Source organism: Megascapheus bottae, chromosome 15 (genome assembly GCF_031878675.1).
Source record: "Megascapheus bottae isolate mThoBot1 chromosome 15, mThoBot2.hap1, whole genome shotgun sequence".
Taxonomy (NCBI): domain Eukaryota; kingdom Metazoa; phylum Chordata; class Mammalia; order Rodentia; family Geomyidae; genus Megascapheus; species Megascapheus bottae.
The window spans coordinates 26,883,180-26,897,565 of NC_143523.1; the positions used below are offsets into that span (position 1 = coordinate 26,883,180).

The 14,386-nt window shown below is 41.1% G+C and overlaps 1 protein-coding gene across 1 annotated transcript in view; it reads right to left on the minus strand.

Moving 5' to 3' along the window:
- The window catches only part of Plce1 (phospholipase C epsilon 1), a 224,578-nt gene that overhangs the window by 68,471 nt on the left and 141,721 nt on the right, over window positions 1-14,386 (minus strand). The window contains exon 4 of the mRNA XM_090346226.1: window positions 337-482. Within this exon, the coding sequence (XP_090202352.1) occupies window positions 337-482 (146 nt within the window). The remainder of the gene's footprint in view (window positions 1-336; window positions 483-14,386) is intronic.

Genomic DNA, 14,386 nt, shown 5'->3' on the forward strand with positions numbered 1-14,386 from the left:
TATTGTGAATAGTGCTGTATAAATGTGGTGTACAGGTGGTGGACTGATACTCATTTGCTTATATGCTCAGGAGTAGGATAGCAGGATCATATGGAAGTTCTATTTTCTAGTTTCCTGAGGAGCCTCCATATTTATTTCTGCAGTGGCTTCATTAAGGTACTTTGTCATCAACAGTGTATGAGTGTGTCATTCCCCCATTTTCCTCAACAGTATTTAGTGGAAGATCATATGTTCCTCAAAATGACCACTACCAGTCGCCTGTTTTGGGCAAGTATGGCAGAGCCATTCTATTGGTAAGTGGAACCCATTCAGATTTCCATGTTCCCACTGCCTTACCTGAGGCCAGCCAAGAACTCCATGACAGCATTGTAGTTGCCCATGTTCCAGCAGCATTTGGCTACATGCACCAGATAGGAGAAGACCTCCCGCTTCTCCTCCATTGATCCTGCTGTGAGGATCAGCCACGTTACCCAGGAGCTCACCTGGAAGACGAGGAAGGGCAGTCACTGCAGAGGGGTCCTGGGAATTTGATTAGTTCCTTTGTCTCTCAGTCTCTCTGTCTCAGTTTGGTATTAGGAAAAGAAGGGATTCAGCTAAGAGCCAAAACAACAACCTAGCTCCATCAACCTCATTAATTACTCTGAGCAAATAAGGAAAACTTTATAGGAAAGGGAACTCATAAAATCTCTCTTGAACTAAATAACTCCACAAGACTATAATAAGGCCTAAGGATAATTTGATGGAACCGTGTTTGAGGGCTAGACATCAAAATGAAATGCAACTAAAGCAATTAGCCCACAAGTTGAAAAACATTTGTCAAGAAATAAAATATGTAATATTAAATAAAAATACATATAGTATTTTTCTAACCACCTTTCACATACACATGAATCATGTTTTTTTTTTTCAGATGACAAAATAAGGACTGGATAGAACACTTAATATAGCACTTGTTTGTCCAGGGTCCATTTAAGCATTACCTATGTTATCTCATAACTATCCTAAAACTGGGAATATTTATTGTCTCCAGACACCTGCTTAAGGTCCTCAACCAATAGTGGTAAACGTAAGAGTTGGATTTAAGGCATCTGTTTCTTTACTATATGCCTAATATGGATGCACAGACTCTAATGTTCACCAGCTCTAGGATTAAGTTTATGAAAATATGTTTGCTTTTGATTCTACTAAACAAGTAAGAGTATAAATTAATATTCATTTCTTACATCTACATCCTCCTTTACAAAGTCATTTCTTTTTAAAGTCTAAGATCATTTGGTTGCTTCTTTGCTATAACATGGAATTAACAATAGTACCTTTCTGACACACCAGTGTCCATCTGAGTTGCTTTCTCCACCCTGGCTAACATTTATGTGGATTAGCTTGATTGTTAGATCAAGGCCTTGGTCTTGACCCCACATGACTTTATCAGTTACATGTAAGTCAGCAACAATTCTAACTGCAGAACAAATCTTTCTCCAGACAGCATGAGAGTGAAGCCTGAACAGAGTTCATGGTGACCCAGACAATGGAAGAAATAGGAGTTCAAAGTCAAGGGCATACTGCCCACAAGCTGAAAAAATGATAAGGATTAATGGCACTTAGAGTTGGCAGCAACCATAGAGGGCAGTCCAACCCAATTTTTCCAGATGAAGAATCTATGGCTCATTAGAGATGTGATTTTCCAGAGTCATGACCTGTGGATGTTAAAACTAGGACTCCCAGCCTGGTGCTCTGTCTTTCATCTGATGAAAGGTGATAGTTTCTGTGCACACGGCCCCAGGTAGGTACTCTTAAGCATTCCATTTCAAGTTGCGCATTTGAAGACAAAACTTGGAATTTTGGCTAAGATTCTAAGCAAGAAGCCCCAAATCATTAAAGATATAAAAACAAACAAACAACACAGCAAACTAACCAAAAACAGAATGCAAAGAATTGATGTGGTTTCCTATTCCTGCATAGAAACAAATACGGCAATGACAACAGGGAACTCTGATGATAAAACAGGGTATACTCTAGTACTAACCAGAAACATTGGGATGAAAATCTGTCTTTACCTTCCTGAAATAGGCTGAAGAAAAATATGATGGGCTACCTGTCACCTCTATGCCTGGCTTGGGCCCAGGAGCCTCTCAGCATTCTCTACCTGCTCTGGAACATCAGGGAACATCAGAACAGATCTAGAATAAGGATCTAGGACAAGCCTTTTCCAGATCTTCCCAGGAACCCTTTAGGATCCCCTAAACTGACTACAGTGGTTACGAACATTCTCTCAGTCACTGCCTCCATGCCTTGCCACGCACCCATTTAAAAGCCACTTTTGTAAAAACAGCTCCATTAGACCAAGAAGTTATTTTGCCAACAGAGACTGACTATCTTTGGTGTTGCTTTCCAATTCTTCCTACATTTTAATAGGCTCTACCCTATAAGGGAAGACAATACCTAGATCCTTAATATGATCAACTCTTTGGGTTGGAAATTCAAACTCTTTTTTTTCCTACAGATGAAAAGATTGAAATGAACTCCAAGAAATATAAACAAGAGTTTTTTTAAAAGTATATTCTTCTTTCCTTTGGTTTATTTCCTTTTATCTACTGTTTTTGATATCTGTACTTTGTATTATATATAAGTTCATCTGATTTGAGGGGAAGGGGAAACACAGAAATGGAGGACAAAGGAGAACTAATTCAGCTTTGAGACTCATTAGACACTACTTTAGAAATGAAATGGGTGGGGGGTTGTTGGAAGGGGAATAATCTGGAAAAAATGGGGGGGGTAACACTGTTCAAAAAGAAATGTAGTCACTATCCAACTTATGTAACGGTAACTCCTCTGTACCTTACCTTTACAATAAAATTAGAAGAAAAAGAAGGAGGAGGAGGAGGAGGAGGAGGAGGAGGAGGAGGAGGAGGAGGAGGAGGAGGAGGTGGAGGAGGAGGAGGAGATCCTGAAAAATTTAAATGGTTCCTTAAAGGGCTCTGGGTACATTCTTCCCATGACTTTAGCTTCTTTCTTGCCAAGTTAAATTTTTGGAAAGTTACTGTTCTTCTAGGTTATTCTCATACCACAAGATGACTGAGAGGGTTAACTTTCCTACCCTAGGGAAAAGCCTGCTTCGCTAAGCAGGGGAAGACTACGGCTGGGGTTTTGTGCCTCAATCCTGATCACGGATCCAGATTTATTTCCTATCAGTCAAATCATTTTCCATACACTTTCCCACAACACTAGGAAAAAAATAGAGATAGTGTATTTCACATGGAAACCTAATTTAAACCAACTGTTCCATCAGCAAGAGTGAGTCCCCAGGGGCTGGTTGTTGAGATTATGTAAACACAGTATCGTAAACACACACACACACACACACACACACACACACACACACACACACAGATCCCAACATGTGCTTACAAATTTCAGAGACTACTCATACTTTTATTAACATTAAGTGGTAAACGTTTCACTGATGAGACAAAATAAGTGAAAAATAGATGAGATTTAAGAAGAAAAATTCTATAGGGCGTGATGGCACACACACCTGTCATTCCAATACTCAGGAAGCTGAGGCTAGCGGATTGTAAGTTCAAGGCCAGACTCAATTATATAGTAAAAGCTTCTTTCAAAAAAAAAACTAAAAGAGGAAAAAAAGATTGAGTGACGAATACCAAACTAGTGCCTAGAGCACAAATAAATTGTGGTAATGTTTTATTAAGTGGAAAATAGGATGTGTTACCAAAACCAGAAGGAATTCATAAAGAGAAGCAAAAATCACAAGAAGCATAAAGTATGTGTACTATGGTAGTCCCTTAGAGGAGCAAGTGGTTAACTGTGGTAGGTTATTTTGCCTAATTTTCAATAGTCAGCACAGAAATAAGACAGAATGAAACTTCAGCCTATATTCTCTCCCCCACCCCGCCCCATACAGGTTGTATTTGTTATATCCCAAATAGCTATCAACAGTGCCTTAGCCCAGTTCTTTTTATTTTTTTCCTCTTTGTTGGTTGTGAGGCTTGAACTCTGGGCCTCAGTTCTTCATCTCAAGGCTAACACTTTATTACTTTGAGCCACAATACCACTTCCGATTTTCTGATGGCTAATTGGAGATGAGTCTCATGGACTTTGGTGCCCAGGCTGGCTTTGAACTGTGATCCTCAGATCTCAGCCTCCTGAGTAGCTAGGATTACAAATGTGAGCCCCCAGTGCCCAGCTTCCACATTGTTCTTCTAGAGCTTCTCCCAGAAAGCTCTGGGTTGCCCTGATGAGCTTAATCCCTGGACTAGGCCTACAACGCCTCCATAAATGCCCCTCTTCAAACACATTCTTAATTTGCCTTTTTACCATGCTTGGGCTAAAATGAACATCTTACACTCCTTTCTCACATGTACTGGCATCATGGGAAGAGTCTGAACTTGAGACCTGGTACACACTCACATTCAGGCCAGCAGGGATGGAAAGGGAGAGTGGGTGGGGTCAGGACTTCCCTCCTAGATGACATCTACATGTTACATGTGCAGCAGTGTCCTAGTATACATCCTGCACACATTGGGTCTCCTGTGCTCATAGGTAGGTAACAGCTGGTGACCCGCTGAGATCTGTCTCTGTCAGTCTTAATGAGAATTACTGAATAAGTAAGTGAATTCATGAATAATGCTTACTTCCTCTAGGAGGGAATTTCTGATGGTTCCTTGGCACCTTACATTCAATTTCTTTCTATTTCTCTTTGACTTAATGTAGGTCCTTGAGCCCAAAGTTATGTCTACATGTGGTTTCTCACCATTCCATGAGCATGCATTTGGTTTATTTTGGTTACATTTATATGCCTGACTCTTTTACATAGGTCTATTCTGTCTCTCCTAGTAGACCTTGAGTTCTCAAGGACAGAGACCATCTTTTCCCACACTTCCAGGACGAGGATGCTTGGTGCCTTTGGCAGACAGGCTGACCATCCAGAGTCCCAGGAGGCTGTGGGCAGGAAGGATTCCCAGCCTCCAAGCACTCAGGGATTGTATTTTGGGGGAAATGCCTGAACATTTCCTATTGCTATTCCTAAGTCCAGAAAAGAGACAAGTGACCTGCTGCCCATATTTTTAAAATATGTTGAATGCAAATTTTCATAGAAAGATGATCCCTCACAAGGGCTATCTGGTCACTCTGATTGCAAAGGTTGGGCTCAGCTGGTGGAATCGCCAGAAGACAATGGTAATTTAGAGTTCCTCTTGAGCTGAGGATGTGACATGCACATCTATGTCTAGACTGCAAGGACTAAAGCAACTCTCCAATTGGAGCATCCGTGCAACATTTATGCACACTGCACAGATATCCGTCTAAGCAGTAGTCCTCATATCAGAGCACTTACATTGGAGTCACTGGCAGTGGTGGTGGTGATGATGGTGGTAGTGTTTGCTCAAATGAAGATCCTAGGGCCTCAACCTAAAATTGGGCTCTTTAGGGTAAGGCTCAGGAACTTGCATTTTCAGATAAATTCCCTAGAGAGTCTTAACTGCATGGAAGTTTGAAATGTGGACTCTGTATTTCCTATACCCTGGGCTCTTGAATCATCATGTTGTAGTGACAATTCAATACTGTAAGCCAGCCAGTCTGCTCTCATCATGCTAACTGCATCTGAGCCTGAGGAGAGAGAGGGAGGCAACACAGGGCAGTGGGGGCTGGTGGGGCTGAACCTGTCTTACCATCTCTGTGCTCACATCTCCAAAGCTGGCCATCTAACTTCTCTAACTCTCAATTCATTTTTTTAGTAAAATCTAACAATACTTAAATTACTGTGTATGAAATAAGAAATGATATCTAAGTGTCTTAAAATAATGATTAATGTGTGGTTAAGGGCTAGATGGTACAGGACTCAGAAATCCTGAAGACAGAAGTCTGTTTATTCAAGCAAAAAATAATGTAAAAATATTTAGTTAAACTGAGTTGCTAACTTGCAGCTGGGAAGAAAAAGAACTTTATTAGGTGTGAGGATAAACACCTGCAATCCCAGTAGTCAGGGAGCTGAGGTAAGGGATCACAAGTTCAAAGTCAACATGACCACATGATTAAGAAGCTATCTCAGAAAGCCCTGACAAATACATCTTGGTTTGAAAAGACTCTCTTGAACCATGCTGGGCACTTGTAAATAAAACTAGAACTTGGAGCCTTTTGGAACAAAATCATGCAAGCTATTAACTACCAGTACAAGGTCAGCTTAATCCATTTATTTGCTACATCTCTGCATCTCAGTCTTTCTATCAATCCTCAGTTCCAGTTGCCCTCCAAAGGCACTTTATTTATATCACTGTAACAGTGCTTATTCTTTCCACAAACAGTTACTGCATGCCTGTGAACTTGCAGGAACTATGCTAGGCATGGGGACAAGAACCATTAAAGCAAGCCTAAGAAGCCTAACTAAGATGGCTTACTCTGCCCTACAACCAGGTCAGTTACAGTTTACCACACTCAACAGAACTGAATGGCTTGTTCATTCTGAAATTTATGATGAAATGGTATTCTAAAGCTTCATCTCATAAATATCATCTCCTTTCATAAAAGCATGTATTGAAAGCCCTCAGATGAAACCTTGATTATTTTATCCTATTTTAACATAGTGGGATTCAAATCTACAATCACCATAACAGCTCTTCCATGTATCAAAATGTGTTTGTGAGAAGCCTATAACGTGAATACAGTACTGTTTCTTTTAAGAGAAGAAAGCTGAGGTTCAGAGTAGTTAATCCAGCCTGCTTAAGTTTACACATCTGTAAACTTGGCATGATCCAAAGCTTGTGCTTTGGGCCAGGCACAGAGATACATATTTGTCATCTGAGCACTAGAGCGGTGGTAGGAGAAAGAGTATCATGAGTTTGAGGCCAGTCTGGGATACAAGAACCTAGCTAAAAAAGACTATTTGCAAACTAACCAAGCAAACAGCAACAAAAAACAACAACCATGCTCTATTGCTTTCCATTTTCTCTGACCTCTAACAGACAATTATAGAATTAATAATAGCTTTGCGCTTCAGACAATCATTGTGATCTCCTGGGCAAAGATATGCCTCTTGAAGACTGCACCAAGTTCAGCTTGCTGGGCTCAAATGATGCATCCAAGTCAGATCCCCTTTAGGAACAGAACCCTGGCACTCTGAGAAGACACACACACAGAGAGAAAGAGGTGTTGGCACTGGCTGGTTGTTTAGCAACATTCCTATTCTGTCGTCCCGGCTGGTTGTTTAGCAACATTCCTATTCTGTCGTCCATCTATCTCTGGTCTGCAGAATTGGACCAGCTCCAACTGAATTTAAGAGGTAGAAGGGGAGAAGGTGTGGGAGAGATTCCATCGAGCTACTCCCCAGACTGCTACCTGGGGTCTGAGCCTCTTCTCCTCAATGGGCTAGGGGAGTCCAGAAATGCCTGTGTGTTCAGTAAACTGCTACTTCTTCCTATTCCCAAGGAACCCACACTCCAGTGGCAGTGCTCGGGGGATGGGGAAAGGTCAGGGGCGAGGCAGCTGGGCCTTGTCCTCCCACAGGATGATGGCATTTGCACAGCCCAGCAGGACCTGTCTGGCTCACTAGGGTCTTCTTCCCGGGAGGAAAGCTTTCCCTCTCCACTTCCAGTCTGGATAGTGCCAGTGGGAACTGTGACACATTTCATCCATTCTGACATCAGTGAAATTATAATATCAAATGTGCTATGAGGCCTACTCAATAGACTATTTTAAGCACTGTACAAGCTTTAATCCATTAAATCCTACAATAAACCAATGATGAGGTCTATCATAATCATCTCCACTTAATAAATAAAGTAGAAGCCCAGAGAGGTTTAGTCACTTGACCAGGGTTCCAAAGCTGGTAAATGGTAGAAGTAGACCGCTGGCACAGTTGGTTCTTGATCACTTGTTTCTTATGGCTCTGTCTTCTTGAGTCCCTTTTTATGCTGACATCCTCTCTCCAGATGTTTTCCCTCCCTCAACCTGGTTTACCTACTACCTCTCTGCTGTTGGCTTGAGTATCTAAGCGTGAACTGGATTATTTCTACTTGGAGGATCTAGAGCTCACCTTGTCCCCAGTCCTTGATTTCCCTCTTATTCTTCATCCATTAGATTTCTTGTAGTCCAGGTCTCACCTCCTCTAGGAAGCCTTTTCTATCATCAGATAGCTAGGGAATCCTCTGTGTAAATAAAACTTTATTGCTGCATTTATTATCCTGTGCTGTAACTGCTTTCCCCTGGCACCTGCCACTGGAGAAGGAGCTCTTTGAAGACAACACTGTTTACTCATCTGTTTTCATGTGCAGGGTCTAGCCTGAGAGGTAGGGTTCTACAGCGTCCTGCTCTGTAGTAATATCACCCTTCCCAGAGATAAGCATACACCTCCTGCCCAGGAGTATGCATACTGCAGTAGGAGAAATGAAGCAAGACCATTTACTGCAGAGATGACAGTCACATCACAACCATCTGTCAGCTTACCCTTTACCCCAGAGGTCACAAAAGCTGGTTTAAGGGTGGGGACATGTCTCAAGTGGTAGAGCACCTACTGTTTAAGTATAAGGTTCTGAGTTCAATCCCAGCATTGCCAAAGTGTTGAGGATGCACAGCCAGCGAGCGATGGCACTGAAGGCCTATGGAGGTTCCATTTTACCTGAGACACATGGGCACCAGTGAGTGAGGGTGGAACAGAGCTTCTCTCACCTACTCTGAATAGGCAGAGCCCATTCTGAGCTTCACTAAGTCTTCTATTAGAGAAACCACCGGTCAGATGTCACACTGCCTGGGAAATGGGGACAAGTGAGCACTGTCTTCTAAGGCTGGTTTTATTTATTTGTTTGTAAATAGTCTTTTTGTATCCAAGGCTGGCTTCAAACTCATGATACTCTTTCAGTGAACCAGGAGGACCACATGAAACAAGGAAACATTCTGTGACTCACTCTAGGTCCGGGGCAGGAACCTGCCTCAGGTTAGCAGAAGATAGCCCAGCAAGTCATTTGGCATGAAATACAAGCCTTTTCAAACTGCAATGCAAAAGATGAGCCAGGATCAAGAGATTAACCACCAAACCAACACTCATGATCAAGCCAGAAGGACAGAATAGAAAGGAAGAAAATGGTGTGAATATTTTTGTTGGATGTTCCCCTGAAGGACAGATCTGTGTGAAGAAACAAAAGATATTAGCGTCCTATCGAGATCAATTAACTCTCAGTCCTAGACACAGGTCTGTGGAAAACATTAAGAAACAAGTCTGCTGTCTGTGCAGTGCAAGAATGTAAGGCAAGCTTCTGAAATGGATTGTTGGATTACAAACTTGAAGAAACCTGAATCCTTTCCTGCTCTGTTCCATGAGAGGAAGGCATGCTGGGGGTAGGCAGGATACAAGAGCATGTGATGACAAAGAACGGAAAGACTTAGTGCCAGAGATATGCATGGTCATTCCTTGATTCTGTCTTTGACTGTCTATGACCTTGAATGAGTTTCTTAACTATATCAAGACTCTATCTCCTCACCTATAAAGTGTGAGTAACCAATGTCCTGTATTATGAGGGGGTGTGGTGACTAATAAAAGGACTGACATATGTAAACGTTTCCAATGCTTCCAGTGAACACATCTCAATAAATGTCACCTACTATTGATCATTACAAGAAGAATAAGCAGTTCCTTCTTCAAGCTGTAGGCCTGATGGAAATGATGTTAACTTGGTTTCTCTGCTTAGCAGACAGGGACTTCTCATAAAAGGGAGCCTCCAGAAGACATAACCTCCTTTATTTTAGAAAGAAACCAGAAAAAGAGAAGGAGCAAGAAAGCAGAAAGGGGACCAGAAAGAGCCTGCCAATAGAATGTTAAGGAAGGCTGGAGTGAGGAGCAGGAAGCAGAAGATGAGAAAGGAGTCCTTGGGAGGGACCCTCAAAATGTTGGGACATATGGATATGGCTCGGTGGGGAAGAACTGGTAAAACACTTGAAAGTCACAAACAGGTTCTCAAAATCCAGGGCCTTTGTCTTGGAAATATCAGGTATATCAGACTGCAGTTACAATATTTGATAGTACAGGATTCAATGGTATCCTATATCAGTTACCATTTCAGCATTTAAAAAATTTTTTATTACAGGATTTTTTAACGTTGATTTTTACATCATATTTTAAATGACAAGTTTAACAAACAAATGTTCAAGAAGGGTATCTCTATTTACAATCATGCATTTCAGCATTTTTCTTGTTTTATAAAAAGAAAGGCATCACTGAGGATAGTGACTCAGTCTTTTAGTCCCAGCAACTCCAGAGGCTGAGGCAAGAGGTTGAGATAAGCTTAGAATTTAAGGCTAGCCTGAGCAACTCCAACTCAACAACAAAAACATCAACTAGTTATTATTATTATAGTTATTATTATTACTATTGTGCCAATATTGGGCCTTAGATGCGAGAACCTGTACTTGTGTGACTTAATTGATTCCAACTTTTTGCTGGGTATTTGGATTTGTTTGCCTAGGGTAGCTTTTAACTGCAATCCTCATATATCAGCCTCCTGAGTAGCTAGGAATACAGGCGTGAGCTACAGCCACCCAGCTTTATTTATTTATTTATTTATTTAGGTAAAAGAAGTCATCTTTTCTGGGGGTAAAGAATACATTCTAAGTCTGTATAAAGATAACAGTTCTGTACCCAAAAGGTAAAATTCAAGAACTTTTAGCACCAGATAAAAGCATTTGAAATGTCTTGCCAGCTACGAAACCTATCAGAATAAACGGACTGTCCTGTGAAGAGACAGTGTAACTGAGGTGTGGCAGCTGCCCGGGTAGAGTAAAACAACGGCATTTGAGACGGGCAGCTGTGAACTCAGAAGTCAGTAGGGGATGTCAAACAACAGCCCCTGGCCTGGATCCTACACCACAAAGCTATACTCGATATGCTGGGTTTGTCTTGTTTGCTGACTGGCCGGCTTTATTCGTACGTGCCTGTTTATTTGCAGCACTGAATTCTGAAGTCTTGATGCACAAACATTGCCAATTTCAAATTACTTATCCATGTTTTCCCAAGAGTAATTGTTCAATAAAATATTCCAGTAGCCATTGTTATCCCTTCTTACTCTGAAGATCCCAGACGGAAATAAGTTAGTAAGTGCTGAGGTAATGGTTCCCAAACTGGGTCTCAGGGCACATGTTCTACCAGATGTGGAATGTCCCGTGAAAAAAGTATCTAGTTTAGAGAACATCAGTTTTTTTTTTAAAGACAGCTTTTTTAATTGCAGGGGTCATGCATATGCTAATATAATCTATATAATGTATAAAAAATCTCTAAGGAGGACATAATATTCAGTGTTTCTCCAGCTTCTCTGACATGGGTCATGGAATAGGAGGTTTCATGTTTTTCTCAAAGGCACTGAGAAGAGCATTGGAAGGTCAGCTCTGGGTTTCACACAGCTCTTTCTGCCTGAAATGGGCATAGCCTAAGGTGTGTGTCCACTGGCAGTTCTGTAGATGAGCACATTCATTTGGCCCCCTGAGAACACATCTTTTATCTTTAGAAGCATCATGGGATGTGGGTGGCAGGAAGTCAAAATAGAAAGGGCATCTTCCGTTTTTAACTGGTGTAGTGAAACCACTGTCACTGGAGAAATTCTAAAATCTCAATGTACGTGAATTAATGCACCTTCCATCTGGCAAATATCATGTGACCCTTTTACTAATTACAATAAAAAATGCAAAAAAAAAAGAAATTCTAAAATCAAGACACAAAGCTGGGCATGGTGGCTCACGCCTGCAATCTCAGCTACCCAAGAGGTTGAGATCTGAGGATCTCAGTTCAAAGCCTGCACAGGCAGGCACTAAAAAAGGTGAGGCTCTTATCTCCAACTAATCACTAGAAAATAGGAAGTGGAGCTGTGGTTCCACAGGTAGGGCAGTAGCCTTGAGTTGAAGAGTTCATGGACAGCGCCCAGACCCAGAGTTCAAGCCCCATGACGGACAAAAAAAAAAAAAAATTCCTACAAAACCAAAAGAGTGGATGAGGTCACATGAATATCTTATTTCATAACCAAAGCTATTATGAGAAAACTGCTTAGAGAGCGAATCAGCTTAGTCAAGTGACCCTCCTATATCTCCTATATAATGGAACAAGTAGTCAATCAATGGATCTTAGGATGTTTAAGTTGGAACTTAGATGATATTTAGTTCTTTTCCTTTGTTTGGAAGATGAAGAAACAGGACCAGAGAAATTAGGGGACTTGCAAAGGTCATCCAGGGAGTGGGTGGCAGTACTGAGCTAGATTCTAGGTCTTAGAGAGCTGGGAGTGGCAGAGTTGCTATGAACACTTAATCAGAGATGGTGGTAGTGGGTTGTGGTTAGGAAAAGGCCTAGAAACCACAGTAATGAGTGTCCTGTGTCACAACAACCCGGGAGAGATACCAAACCAAAATGACAAAATATCATGTTTTTGGTATGTTTCCTGGACAAATACTCTGTATTAGATGCTGAAGGGAGGGGTATGTGAGTCTAAAGCTGTGATACGGGATTCACATCTCAGCTCTGATATTCACTACTTAAGTCCCTTTTCTATGCCTCTACTTTAAAGCAAGCCTGTGAATAACATCTATATTGTGGGAGTGCCATATAAGCCCATAGCATAGTAGAAAGCTCAGGCAATTTTTCTAATATTAACAAGCATATATTCAATGATTTCCAAATATGGTGTTTGGTTTTGTGAGGCAACTAAAGTTCATGTGGTGTTTCTTTGACCTGGAGACTATATTTTAAGTCTTATTATATTCAATTTCTGTTCTGCTATTTAGTTCCTCCTTGATCTCTTTTCTGGATAGTACAATTTCCTACAGTCATGCATGGAATATGTCAACATTATACACAGCTCCAGGCAAGGTAAAAAATGCTTTTCGTGTCCTTGAGATATTATAGGCAAATTGACAGGTGCTAGTGAGAGCAAAACTAAGTCTTGGTGTACACTGATGAGAGTATGTAACATGAATATTTTTATAAAAAGTTCAGAGAGTTCTTTTAATTTTCTCCCATGTTTCCAAGTGTTAGACAACATAGTCAAAGTTTAGATATTTGAGTCAAGTATCTTTTCTGAAACAGAATTAGTATGTGTATTTTTTTCCTTTTAACTCCAGCCTCTATCAAATATGTCTAACACCTGTAGCATAGAGACTCTGGTCTACGGTTCCTAAAAATGCTAGACATGTTTTAGTAATTTAATGATAAAACCCAGATGTCCTAGTTTACATGCCCTGGAAGTAAAGAAACCTACAACCTTACAAAGAACACTCACCATGTTAAATCTGATTAAACTCTAGGCCAAACAAGGACTGGAAAGTGCATAATGTTCGTACAAACAATACTTTACAAAGTATTTTTCAAATCCACTTAAACATTCTAGAAACCTCCTGAAATGTGACCAGCAATATTTACTTACATTCCAACCCTACATTAAAGTATTAGTTTGGGGCTACAGCTTGGTGCTCAGAGGGATTAGCTTGGTTCTACAATTAATTCTGAAGTCTAAATAGAATGAACTGGCTTTGATCACTAATGCAAATGACCGTGCCATTTAGCAACCATTGATAATGAAATGTATCTCGCTTTCAAAATCAGAATTGCTAAGGACCTTGAGAAAAATGCAGACTATGTCTCATTTATTGGTTCCTGGGTAGAACATCCACACTTCAAATGACTTCGCAGCTGATTCTGGTGCTTCGGCATGGACATTAGATTTTGGGCTTTGTTTTCTACTGTCTTTTCTATCATATCCTCACTTCCACGTCCTTGTGCAATTTCAAAGCATCCAGGCCTTGCATTCTGTGAGATGACCCTCAGCCTGGGTCTGTCTGATGTCTCCTCATGTCTAGATTTAAGTGATTATGGATTTGCACTTGCAGGAGTATGCAGCATAAATCTGGGCTCTGTTCACTGCATCACCCAGAATACCTGATGGAGGGCACATGATGGAGACTGCACCACTGGTGTTAGGAATCTTCATCAACTGGTCAGGTTGGGATCTACCAAGAGAATCCATCGTAGTCTTCGCAGTCTCTTCCTCTACAGCACTCATCAGTCTATTTAATTTCCTAGCTTGTCTGTCACCATCTATCTCAAATATAATCTCTATGAGGGCAGAGATTCTTTTTTTTGTTTATTCATGTAGGATCCCCAAAGCCTAGAGCAAAGCCTGGCACTTGATTGATTCCTCTGGATCAATTACTGAAAGAACAAATGGATGCTATTACAGTTATGGCCCCAAGAAGCAACCACAAATACTGGCCAATTGATGACAAGAAGGAGAGTTTGTTTCCAATCATGCTGGATCAAAAGAACTGATGTTGGCAGCCTGCCTCTCATGTGTAATTCCAGCTGGTGGATGAGCCTGTATAGGGATCTGGGGGTGCAGTTGGGGCTACT